Raw genomic sequence first — 13,671 nt, forward strand, 5'->3', positions numbered from 1 at the left:
AAATTGTGGTCTTCTAACTGGGCCGTCCCGAACTGACCCGTGAGGATTCCAGGAAGTCTATCTAGGGCCTCCACCTCCATAAAGGGGAGCCTGAGGTCTTCCTCGCATGGTGGCTCGCTTGCCGGAGCGGAGTAGTCTCCCTCCTCCGGTCTGACTCGGGCCCAGTGGACACCTCTCGTGGCGGGGGTTGGGTTGCACAGGCCACCGTCCTTTTTCCTTTTCTTCCCACCTCCCGTGCTCGCCTCCCCAGGTCCCTCCTCCACAGGGCCTAGAAGAGAGGACAATCTCGACCGAAGATAATGGACACGGGTAGGTTAGGAGCAGTTCCCACACTCATCTGGCACTCCCCCCTTGGGGTGGTTATCCTCACTGGCACCGTTGGGTACCTCTTCGTGTCCCCGTGTACACAGGACATCGTTACCTCCTAATCCATCGGTTCTGCCTTCCCCTCTCGGGTGGGCCAGGATCACCTTTCTGCCGGAGTCCAGCAGAGCGCTGGTGTCGATGCCATCGATTCGTACAGGAAACATTGGAGGGGCCGTCTCTGTGTGCGCCCAACAGGAGGTGACGTAACTCGCCATCCGAGTTACCCCAGAGCTGGGGGATGCGGAGGGCATGGCCTCCTCCCGGCCGGGACAGCTCCATGCACTCATAACCCGGCTCACCGCACTCATAGCAGCGTCTCTGATCTGGGTCCAGCAGCTGCCGACGTCATCGGTTTTGCTCACCCTCCTACTTCACAGACTCGGCTGGTTCCGTCCGGGCCCCCTTCAGCCCCTCACCCCTCTCTGTGTTGTTCGTCCCCCTCGCCGCGTCTCCTCTCTCTTCTCGGGCCCCTCTCAGCAGGTCCTGGGTGTTCTGGTGAATTTCCAGTGGTCAGCAATTCCCCCAGGCTCTGGGGGTTCTGCATGCTCACCGTCTTCTTCATCTCGTATGTCAGGACCCGAAGGTATTTATCCAGGACGAGCTTGTCGAGCATCGGGAGGGACGGTACTTCTGCCAGTTGTACACGGCGTGCGAGATTGAACCCATAACGGCTCAGTATCTCCCATTTGAGTCCCTCATAATTTGTGTCCTGGTCAGTATTCAAATCAAAGTAGGCCTTCTTGGCCTTCCCAGAGAGGTAGGTTGCCAACAGGCTGATTCACTTGGGCTGGGGCCATCCTTCCCTCTGGGCCGTCCTCTCGAAGGTGCACAAATATGACTCCACGTCATCTTCCTCCCTTAACGGAACCAGGAACTGATTCGGTCCAGACTCCTGAGCCCTCGCTACCTCCGCAACCAGTCTGCAGTTTTGTTAGTGCTGCTCCTCCAGTGCTTGCTCCTGGAGAGCCTGTTGCTTCTACTGGCTGAGGATGAACTGAGCCACCAGCTCCTCCATGGTAATCTCCGTACACTCAACCCCACGGCACCCGAAGCTACTGAGATGCCCGCATTCTCCACCAAATGTGGTAAACCGTGGGGTGTTTGGTTGAGCTTGCAGAGATTGACACAGAGACAGCAAGGTTTTAGTCTGCAAAAACAACTTTACTAAGACAGAAAATAAACATAACAAAGAAAATCACTTTTCCACGGCTGGTTGGCACTTTCTTCTAATTACCTCCACTTAGTGTTGTCTGTATCGGGCAGCCCAGCTCCCGTATTCCCAGCAGAGAGAGTCAACGTCGCCTCACGTACCTCCCCTCTATTACCATCCCCTGGGGTAGACCTCCTTTTGTGTGTGTATATATATCCCAAACCTTCAAGGCCTAATTTCAATCTCAATAGAAAATTAAGTATTTTACTGTGACTGTTTAAATTAAATTGGTCAAAAAGAAGCAAAAATACCTTCTTAGCAAGAGCAATTTCTCAAGCAAGTTTGGAACACTTTCTTATTGTTCTATTAAGCATTTTATTGCCTGGTAATGTATCCAGGCAGGCCAAAACTCTATCCCACCAAAACAGGCAGAAATTTCAGGTGGACTTTTCAAACAGCTCTTACACTAAAAGGGCATTATAATAATTTTCACAATTTCACAGTATTATACCAACCGCATAGTGTGTAAAATAGGAGAAATCATGTTTTTGACTGCACTGGGCCTTTAAACCTTCTTTAACCATTCGGGATGAATGCCTAATCTTAAAGTTTTAACCCTATCCTAAACCTTAAAACGTTTAAATTTCACGATTGGAGCAACTTCAAAATTTGACGTTTGGAGAAACAGAACGATGCTGAGCAGGGGGAGCAACCCAGGGTGTCAAAAACACTTCGAAATTTGACTTCTGGAGAGGAAAAATTCTGCGGTGACACTGTGAGAGATTGTTGCATAAAATGGGGTAGGTAATTGAGGCTTGTCTGTCAGTTCACCTACTGGAGTTAGCCTCTTTCATCTAGGTATGTGTCCCAAATGTTACCCTTTACTTTACATACTGCACTAATTTTGACAAGGGCCCTTAGTGGTCAAAAGTAAGGCACCATGTAGGGAATAGGTTGCCATTTTGGACGCAAACCTAGAACCTGCCAAACAAGATAACCTAGCTCATTAAACTGGCATTCCTGCAACTGCAAGTGATACAAACGCTATGAAAGTATTGGATGGAACAAAAATAAACTATTTGTCACCTACCACAACATTTTTTAATAGAACATGACTTCCAACTAATTATTGTTTTTCATCATTTGGCAGTTGTTTACACAGTTTAATTAGCATGCAGTATATGTTTATGTGTCCCAGCCTCAAATAATTTGTGAGCAAACCACACAAAGAGCAAGGAATTCATAGTTTATCTCTCCCAGTTCACCTCTTCTGTACTGTAGCATTTGTACCTGTCGAAGAATACATTACAATGTTGAAAGTCTCTTAAAAAAACTGTAGACAACTGTAAACATATATATTTTGTGTGTGTATGTGTGTGCAGATGAATGTGTGTGTGATAATCTGTCTACTCTCTTTCCCTTTAGGCCAATGGGGCATGCCCACAGTGAGTGTGTCCTCGGTGTTGGGCATGATGGCTGGCGTCCTTGCCTCCACCATGGAGTCTATTGGGGACTACTATGCCTGTGCCCGTCTGTCCGGTGCCCCTCCTCCGCCCACCCACGCAATCAACCGGGGTATCGCTGTGGAGGGCATTGGCTGCATCCTGGCAGCGCTGTGGGGCAGCGGGAACGGCACCACATCCTATAGCCAGAACATTGCAGCACTGGGCATCACTAAAGTATGTCCTCCATAGACTATTTTGTGCCACGTTCAGTATAGGAATGTGATGATGACGTTATTGTAAAGCCTCCTATAGCAATTACATGAGGCTGATAAAACATGCAGGACTATCTAAGCTTTTTTATTTGGGCCCTGATGTCTCAGGGCCCAAATAAGGCTGCCAGCCTGTCAGCCTGCCACAGATATCATGACTGATAGCCCCCATACCTTAATGATTAATGACTTGTAATGCTGTGCCCTCTTCGTTGTGCCCATCATGCCAGGTTGGCAGCAGACTGGTCCTTCAGACCGCTGGTCTCCTGATGATTATCCTAGGACTCGTTGGGAAGTTCGGGGCCGTTTTCATCACCATCCCAGATCCGGTCATCGGAGGCATGTTCCTCGTCATGTTTGGAATGATTGCAGCTGTGGGAATCTCCAACCTTCAGGTAAAAAACATGTAATAGAAAAAATGGGTTGACTGAAGTTCTGTTTAGATCAACACATCTGTGTATTGATAAAGTATCATCAAGGATAAAATACACCTGCATAGATATATGTTTATGCTTAAAATATCATTATTTATCATAAATCTCTACAAGACTTCTGTCCTTTGTCAGGCAGTGGCGTCCTGTAATTCTAAAAATGTTTTTGCCGTAACTTATGTGTTCATAATTATATGTTGTCTGTGGAGGGGGGTGACTTCCTTCTTTTCATTTATGAGTTCTTTGCCTTTTTCCATGGTGATGAATGACAAAGGGATTTTACATGCGTGTTACCTCATTTTTAAGGTCGTATACACATACACGTATACACCTCAATTGTATTGGTCGTATACACATATTTAGCGAAATGCTTGTGTTCTTATCTCCAACAGTGCAGTAATATCTAACAATATCTAACAATACACACAAATCTAAACAGCAAACGAATGGAATTAAGAAATATAGAAATATTAGGACGGCAATGTCAGAGTCCTGAGTATAAATCGACTATATATTCAAAAGTATGTGGACACCTCTTCAAATGAGTGGATCCGGCTATTTCAGCCACATCCATTGCTGACAGGTGTATAAAACCGAGAACACAGCCATGCAATCTCCAAAGACAAACATTGGCAGTAGAATGGCCTTACTGAAGATCTCAGTGACTTTCAACGTGGCACTGTCATAAGATGACACCTTTCCAACAAGTCAACTGTAAGTGCTGTTATTGTGAAGTGGAAAGTCTAGGAGCAACAACGGCTCAGTCGTGAAGTGGTAGGCCACTCAAGCTCACAGAATGGGATCACCGAGTGCTGAAGCACGTTGCACATATAAATCATCTGTCCTTGGTTGCAACACTCACTACTGAGTTCCAATCTGCCTGTGGAAGCAACGTCAGCAAATAACTGCTTGTCGGGAGCTTCATGAAATGGGTTTCCATGGTGGAGCAGCCGCACACAAGCCTAAGATGACCATGCGCAATGCCAAGCGTCGGCTGGAGTGGTGTAAAGCTTGCCAAGCATTGGAGTCTGGAGCAGTGGAAACGCATTCTCTGGAGTGATGAATCACGCTTCACAATCTGGCAGCCTGACGGATGAATCTGGGTTTAGCGGATGCCAGGAGAATGCTATCTTACAACTGTGAGTTTGGGGAAGGCCATTTCCTGTTTCAGTATGACTGGCCTACACAGAGCCCTGACCTTAACCCCATCGAACACCTTTGTGATGAATTGGAATGCAGACTGCAAGCCAGGACTAATCGCCCAACATCAGTGCCAGACCTCACTGAGGCTCTAGTGGCTGAATGGAAGCAAGTCCCCGCAGTAATGTTCCAACATCTAGTGGAAGGCCTTCCCAGAAGTGTGGAGGCTATTATAGCAGCAAAGTGGGGATTTTGGAATGAGATGTTTGACGATGTTTGACGAGCCAGTGTCAACATACTTTTAGTCATATAGTGTAGTGTCTCTTTGTCCCACCTTTAATGCCCCTGTTCTGACCTTACCTTCTAGATGGTAGCGGGATGAACAGGCCATTGCTCGGGTGGCTGAGGTCTTTGATGATCTTCTTGGTCTTCCTGTAACACCGGGTGCTGTAGATGTCCTGTTATTCTTTGGGCAGATCGCACTACCCTCTGGAGAACCCTGTGATTGTGGATGGTGCAGTTGCCATACCAGGCGGGGATACAGCCCGACAGGATGCTCTCAGCGGTGCATCTGTAAAAGTTTGTGAGGGTCTTAGGGGCCAAGACAAATGTCTTCAGCCTCCTGAGATTGAAGAGCCGCTGTTGCGCCTTCTTCACCACGAGCTACAGTATACAAAGCCATAAGCAAACAAGAAAATGCTCATCCTGAAGCGGTGCTCCTAGTGGTTGGGGGCTTTAATGCAGGCAAACTTAAATCTGTTTTACCTCATTTCTACCAGCATGTCACATGTGGAACCAGAGGATAAAAAACTCTAGACCACATTTACTCCACACACAGAGACACATACAAAGCTCTCCCTAGACCTCCATTTGGCAAATCTGACCATAAGTACCAGTGACTCGCTCAATACGGAAGTGGTCAGATGAAGTGGATGCTATGCTACAGGACTGTTTTGCTATCACAGACTGTGATATGTTCCCCGGATTCATCCAATGGCATTGGGGAGTATAACACCTTAGTCACCGGCTTCATCAATAAGTGCATTGATGACGTCATCCCCACAGTGACTGTACATACATATCCCAACCAGAAGCTATGGATTACAGGCAACATCCACACTGAGCTAAAGGCTAGAAGAGCGGGACACTAATCCGGACGCTTATAAGAAATCCCTCTATGCCCTCAGACGAACAATCAAGTAGGCAAAGCGTAAATACATGACTAAGATTCAAACAGACCAACATAGTCCCTGTGCTCAGTAAAGTGAATGTGACCTTCCTAAACGATTACCGCCCCGTAGCACTCACATCGGTAGCCATGAAGTGCTTTGAAAGGCTGGTCATGTCTCACATCAACAACATCATGCTGGAAACCCTAGACCCACTGACTTTTGCATACCGCCCCAACAGATCCACAGATGACGCATTCTCAATCACACTCCACACCAGCCTTCCACACCACGGTAAAAGGAACACCTATGTGAGAATTTTGTTGACTACAGCTCAACGTTCAACACCATAGTGCCCACAAAGATCATCACTAAACTAAGGAACATGGGACTAAACACCTCTCTCTGAAACTGGATCCTGGACTTCTTGAAGGGCCGCCCCCAGGTGGTACAACACATCTGCCATGCTGATCCTCAACACTGTGGCCCCTCAGGAGTGCATGCTTAGTCCCCTCCTGTACTCCTTGTTTACCCACAACTGCATGGCCAAACACGACTCTAACACCATCATTAAGTTTGCTGATGACACAACAGTGGTAGGCCAGATCACTAAAAAAGTATGAGACAGCCTATAGGGAGGAGGTCCGAGACCTGGCAGTGTTGTGCCAGGACAACAACCTCTCCCTCAATGTGAGCAAGACAAAGGAACTGATCGTGGACTACAGGAAAAGGTGGGCTGAACAGGCCCCGATTAATTAACATCAACGGGGCTATAGTGGGTCGAGAGTTTCAAGTTCCTTGGTGTCCACATCACCAACAAACTATCATGGTCCAAACACACCAAGACAGTTGTGAAGAGGGCAAGACAACACCTTTTCCCCCTTGGGAGATTTGGCATGGGTCCCTAGATCCTCAAAAGTTATACAGCTGCACCGTCGAGAGCATCCTGACTGGTTGCATCACTGCCTCCCAAGTCATAGACTGTTCTCTCTGCTACCGCACAACAAGTGATACCGGAGAAGCTGACCTGACACTAATTCAGTAGAGTGGTGAAATGATCAGGAAGCCAGGATAAGGCTGATGTAAAATCAGACAACTCTTGGTCAAGTCGTTATTGCTTAAGAGAATAGGATTTTTCTCAAGAACTTAACTTAAAGTTGAAGTAGATACAAATCTAATGGGTTCCTCTGCTCCCCACAGTACGTGGACCTGAACTCCTCCAGGAACTTACTCATCTTGGGCTTCTCAACCTTCAGTGGCCTGGTGCTGCCTACCTGGTTCCACTCAAACCCAGGCATCATTGACACAGGTGATTATGTCACATCAAATCAAATCAACATTTATTTGTCACTTGTGCCGACTACAACAAGTGTAGACCTTACCGTGAAATGCTGACTTACAAGCCCTCAATCAACAGTGCAGTTCAAGAAGAGTTAAGAAAATATTTACCAATAAATTAAAGTAAAAAATAAAAACAAGTAACACAATAACATAACAATAATGAGGCTATATACAGAGTCAGAGTCAGTGTGCGGGGGACAGGTTAGTTGAGGTAAATTGTACATGTAGGTAGGGGTGAAGTGACTATGCATAGATAATTAACAGAGAGTAGCAGCAGTGTACAAAACAAATGGGGAGGGGGGTGTCAATGTAATAGTCCAGTGGCCATTTGATTAATTGTTCAGCAGTCTTATGGCTTGGCGGTAGTAGCTGTTTTAAGGAGCCTTTTGGTCCTAGACTTGGCACTCCGGTACCGCTTTGCTGTGCGGTAGCAGTTAAAACAGTCTATGACTTGGGTGACTGGAGTCTCTGACAATTTTATGGGCTTTGCTCTGACACTGCCTGTTATATAGGTCCTGGATTGCAGGAAGCTTGACCCCAGTGATGTACTGGGCTCTACGCACTACCCTCTGTAGCACCTTATGGTCAGCTGCCAGTGTTTAACGCTGAGCTGTAGTCAATGAAAAGCATTCTGTCCTGTTGGGAATGGGCAGTGTGGAGTGCAATTGAGATTGCGTCACCTGTGGATCTGTTGGGGCGGTATGCGAATTGGAGTGGGTCTAGGGTGTCCAGGATGATGCTGTTGATGTGAGCTATGACCATCCTTCCAAAGCACTTCATGGCTACAGGGCGGTTTATCATTTAGGCAGGTGGCCTTTGCTTCCTTGGGCACAGGGTCTATGGTGTTCTGCTTGAAGCATGTAGGTATTACAGACTCAGTCAAACTCAGTCAGTTGAAGAAAGAAAATCCATTTGGCTTTGTGAATGTTGACCTGTTCAAAGGTCTTGCTCTCGCTACCGAGAGCGTTATCACACAGTCATCCAGAACAGCTGGTGCTTTCGTACATGCTTCAGTGTTTCTTGCCTCAAAGCGAGCATAAAAGGCATTTAGCTCATCTGGTAGGCTCGCGTCACTGGGCAGCTCGTGTCTGGGTTTCCCTTTGTAGTCCGTAATATTTTTCAAGCCCAGCCACAACCGACAAGCGTCAGAGCCGGTGTAGTGAGATTCAATCTTAATCCTGTATTGACACTTTGCTTTACTACTTTACTCCTCAATGCCATTGGATGAATCCCAGAACGTATTCCAGACTGTGGTAGCAAAACTGTCCTGTAGCGTAGCATTCGCGTCATCTGACCACTACCGTATTAAGCAAGTCACTGGTACTTCCTGCTTTAATTTTTATTTGTGAGCAGGAATCGGGAGGACAGAATTGTGGTCAGATTTATGGTCAGATAGAGTTGGTTGAGTGCGGTATCTCAGCATTGGCCTGTGGAGGTAAATAGATGGCTACGAATAATATAGATTAGAACTCTCTTGGTAGATAGTATGGTCTACAGCTTAAGGTACTCTACAATACCTCAAGAATGCTTTAATATTAGACATCGTGCACCAGCTGTTATTGACAGAAAGACCGAAAACCCCCACCTCTCGTTTTACCAGACGTAGCTTCTCTGTTCTACCGGGGGTGCATTGAAAATCCCTCCAGCTCTATATTATCCGTGTCGTCGTTCATAAGATATTACAGTTCTTAATGTCCCGTTTTTAGGATAATCGGAATTGTAGGACGTCAATTTTATTTTCTAATGATTGCATGTTAGCAAGTAGAATTGATAGCAGTGGGAGTTTACTTGCTTGCCTACGGATTCTCAAAAGGCAGCCCGATTGATATCTTCTTTTCCTCCGTCTTTTCTTCACGCAAATAACGGGGATCTGGGCCTGTTCCCAGGAAAGCAGTATATCCTTCTCGTCGGATTCGTTAAAGGAAAAAGCTTCTTCCAGTTCGTGGTGATTAATCCCAGTTCTGATGTCCAGAAGTTATTATTGCTCATAAGAGACGGTAGCAGCAACATTATGTACAAAATAAGTTTAAAAATAAGTTACAAACATCGCAAAAAAACGAACAAAATAGCACAATTCATTACGGACATCCTATTATCACTGTAGTATATAGGATTAATATATGGGATAAGCTGACTGTATGCGATGACACACATACGCACCAGTCTTGTCTGGTTTCATCAGGTCAGGACTGCTTACCTTCAAATCCTCTTGGCCAACCTCAGTGTCACTGCGTGACAAAAATCTGGCAGATGACCCGGTTTAGGCTCCACCTGGACAGTCGGCTACGACGACCAGCCGGCTTACTAGTGCTACTTATTGACTTCACCTGTCCTCACCTCCCTCCCCCTTCACCATCCTGTTAGGATTCTTACAGCACAGCTGCTGCATTGGTTAAACATGGTGGTTATTATACAGGATCTTGTTCCATGCACAAAGCACACCCCTGGGAATTACAGGAGCTAAGCCGTGTATCTGAACTATTGACTGGTGCCTCACCACCTTCCCGGATGATTGTTTACTGTACAGGTCCGTTTGATGTGTTTTTTCTCTCACTCATCTACACTCAATAACCCAAAATGTCAAAGAAAAAACATGGTTTACATTTTTTTTGGTAACAAACGATTTCAAAGTTAAATAGAGAAGTATTCACACCCATGAGTCAATATATTAGAATCACCTTTGGCAACAACTGTGAGTCTTTCTAGATACGTCTCTAAGAGCTTTGAAAACCAGGATTGTACAATATTTACACATTATTCTTAAAATAATTCTTCAAGCTCTGTCAAGTTGGTTGTTGATCATTGCTAGACAGCGAAGTCTTGCCATAGGTTTTCTAGACGATTTAAGTAAAAACTCTAACTAGGTGCCTCAGGAACATTCAATGTCATGTTGGTAAGCAACTCCAGTGTATATTTGGACTTGTGTTTTAGGTTAATGTCTGGCTAAAGGTGAATTTGTCTCCCAGTGTCTGTTGGAAAGCAGACAATCAGGTTTTCCTCTAGGATTTTACCTATGCTTAGCTCTATTCTTTTTCTTTTTATCCTACAAAACTCCCTAGTCCTTGCCAATGACAAGCATACCCATAAGATGATGCAGCCACCACCATGCTTGAGAATATCAAGAGTGGTACTCAGGGATGTGTTGTGTTGGATTTGCCCCAAACACAATTATATGTATTCAGGACATAAAGTTAATTTCTTTGCCACATGTTTTTGAGTTTTACTTTAGTTCCTTATTGCAAACAAGATGCATGTTTAGGAATATTTTATTCTGTACAGGCTTCCATCTTTTTATTCTGTCATTTAGGTTAGTATTATGGAGTAACCTCAATGTTGTTGATCTATCCTCAGTTTTCTCCTATCACAGCCATAAACTCTGTAACAGTTTTAAAATCCCTGAGTGGTTTCCTTCCTCTCCGACAACTGAGTTAGGAAAGGCGCCTGTATCTTTGTAGTGACTGAGTGTGTTGATACATCATCCAACATGTAATTAATAACTTCACCATGCTCAAATGAATATTCCATGTTTTCTCTATTTATGTTTACCCATCTACCAATAGGTGCCCTTCTTTGCGAGGCATTGGAAAACCTCCCTGGTCTTCGTGGTTGAATCTCTATTTGAATGTCACTGCTCAACTGAGGGACCTTACAGATAGTTGTATGTGTGGGGTACAGAGATTAGGTCGTCATTCAAAAATCATGTTAATTAAGACAGTATTATTGCACACAGTCAGTCCATGCAACTTATGTGACTTGTTAAGCAAATCTTTACTCCTGTACTTATTTAGGCTTGCCATTTCGGCTTTCATTTCATTATTTTGTAAACATTTCTGAAAACATAATTACACTTTTACGTTATGGAGTATTGTGTGTAGTCCAGTGACACCACATCTCAATTTAATCCATTTGAAATTCAGGCTGTAAATTCAAGGGATGTGAATACTTTCTGAAGGTACTGTACATGTTGTCCATATTAGACAATCTGCTAGATTGATTTCCAGGTAAGGCACAAATGCCCCCAAAGCAATATCCTGGTTCTCTTGTTCCAAAATCATCTATTGAAACCAGTAAAGCGGAGAACCATGCAATGATAGGTCAAACAAAGCTGGTTTGTACTGTATTTCTACTGTAGATAACCATATCTTTGTATTCACAGGGGTAAAAGAACTGGACCAAGTTATAGTTGTTCTCTTCACTACGCACATGTTCATCGGTGGGTTCTTTGGATTTGTATTGGACAATACGATTCCAGGTGAGCCAATACAACAACAGTATACATCCATATAATTACATTCCACATGTGCAAGCTTAAACGCTCATCCAGACACTGATTTCACAGTCATGTTATGGCCACAATTGGATTTACATGGATTCATGAGAAAGTTGCAATCATTTAAATTTTTACAGGCACTGAAAAAGAGAGGGGCATTAAAAGTTGGCGTAAGAAAGTGACAGAGGAAGGCAGCACGATGACAGAACGGTCCTGCTACGATATACCTTTTTGTACTAACTGTTTACAGAGGTTCAAGTTCTTCCAGTACCTGCCTTTCCTTCCATCTTACAAGTCTCCAGAACTTAGAACATAAGAATGTCTCCAGTCTTAACTGGACCCCAGGAAGACTAGCGGTGGCTAAGGTGCCAACTAATGGAGATCTGAAGAATAAAGAACAAAGAACTTGTGATTAGCACACTGTTAGCACCACTGGCAATAAATTACAAGTCAAGACTTTGGTCCTTTGTCAATTTCATTTTGTTATGTTGGTTGTCACATACCTCAAAGATGAATGTGCCTTATCAGCCAAATCTTTGTGAAAAGAAGGCGTCCGCCAACTAACTGAAGCTTGTTGAACCTGAAACACAAAAAAAATATTCTCTCACAATATCCAAACTCGTTCACTACAAAGTATTAAGTGATGTGTTGGACAAGTATACTTAGTAATATGCTAGTGTGGATATTATATGTACTAGTCACCTTGACATTGCACATTATTTCTGCAATTGATCAACTTTGCTGATAAAGGGCTATTCTTCTAAATAGTGCTTCTCAACCCTGTACCTGGGGACCCTTAGCACTACACACCTGATTCAAATCATCAAAGCTTGATGAGGGTGATGATGATGATGATGGATACCATTTGGATACCATACCAGCTTGATGATGATCAACGTTTGATGATGATCATGGATATTCCATCTGTCTTCAAACCACGTAAAGGGCTCAGACTGATTTTGCCCTGACACTACACAGTTGATTCAAATATTAAACTCATTTTTTTATTTAATTTAATTGAACTTTGATATTAACAGGGATTCCCATTGGGACCAAGGTCTATATCACCCTGCTAATACAAATTTAAAAAAAGAAAAATTTAAAAAAGAAAAACAATCACATTCAGGTCCCCAATCAACATTTTTAACTCTCAACGAGGTACCATAACATTCAGTTGTAGGGAACTCAGTAGATTGTTCCATACATGGGGTGCAAAGAAATTAAAAGCAGTTGCACCTAACTCTGAGGAGACTGGAGGCCTTTCTAGATTTAGCCATCCCTGATACTGAGTATGGTAACTCGTATGTCTAATGGTTATAGACGGAGTTAAGGTATGGCAGGAGTTTTTGTAAGAGCGCTTTTAAATAAAAAGACGGCGATTTTTGTATTTTCATTTAACCTTTATTAACTAGGCAAGTCAGTTAAGAACAAATTCTTATTTACAATGATTTCCTACCCCGGCCAAACCCGGACAGCGCTGGGCCAATTGTACGCCGCCCTATGGAACTCCCAATCACGACTGGATGTGATACAGCCTGCGTGACTTCAAAGAGGACCCGCCTACTTTTTGGTAAAGAATGCAATGATGTGTACTGAATTTGTCGCCCTTAATAAAACGAAGTGTGCTATGGTAAACTGCATCTAATGGCTTTAATGAAGCGGCATCTGCATTCATATAGATGATGTCACCATAGCCTAGAACCGTCTGGAATGTTGATTGAATGACCTTCTTTCTACTGTTAAGTGAGTGGCGGACCTATTTATATAGAAGAAGCCCATTTTTATTCTTAATTTCTTCACTAACTCATCAATATGCTTTCTAAAAGACAGCCCGTTGTCTATCCAGATGCCCAGATATTTGTAAGCAAGGACACAATCTCAGTGGGCACCATCCGAGATAATAGTTTGTCATTTTTTATGCGGTCCGGAAAACAACATATACCTAGTTTTTCCCGCGTTCAATGCTGATTTCTAAGGTCAATCATTTTTCAAAATCACTTAAGGCAGACTAGAGATCACATAGAGCCTTGTACAGTTCAGAGTTACATCCAGCATCCAGCTCAGAGTTACATCCAGAGTTACATCCACTA

At 44.1% G+C, this 13,671-nt stretch overlaps 1 protein-coding gene and 1 long non-coding RNA gene across 2 annotated transcripts in view; one reads left to right on the forward strand and one right to left on the reverse strand.

Moving 5' to 3' along the window:
* si:dkey-106n21.1 (solute carrier family 23 member 2) overlaps window positions 1-12,134 on the forward strand; it is a 67,656-nt gene extending 55,522 nt beyond the window's left edge. Inside the window, exons 8-12 of the mRNA XM_035790292.2 lie at window positions 2,942-3,195; window positions 3,461-3,625; window positions 7,171-7,279; window positions 11,468-11,563; window positions 11,719-12,134. Coding sequence (XP_035646185.1) covers window positions 2,942-3,195; window positions 3,461-3,625; window positions 7,171-7,279; window positions 11,468-11,563; window positions 11,719-11,897 — 803 coding nt within the window. The 3' untranslated portion in view covers window positions 11,898-12,134. The remainder of the gene's footprint in view (window positions 1-2,941; window positions 3,196-3,460; window positions 3,626-7,170; window positions 7,280-11,467; window positions 11,564-11,718) is intronic.
* LOC118396188 (uncharacterized) lies at window positions 3,025-3,923 on the reverse strand. Its single transcript, XR_004828155.1, has 3 exons — window positions 3,838-3,923; window positions 3,405-3,619; window positions 3,025-3,158 (listed from the first exon to the last, which is right to left on the reverse strand). It is a non-coding gene; the product is annotated as an uncharacterized LOC118396188 (long non-coding RNA).
* Window positions 12,135-13,671: the final 1,537 nt, after the last annotated feature.

The sequence above is a fragment of the Oncorhynchus keta genome, chromosome 17, assembly GCF_023373465.1.
Source record: "Oncorhynchus keta strain PuntledgeMale-10-30-2019 chromosome 17, Oket_V2, whole genome shotgun sequence".
Classification (NCBI taxonomy): Eukaryota; Metazoa; Chordata; class Actinopteri; order Salmoniformes; family Salmonidae; genus Oncorhynchus; species Oncorhynchus keta.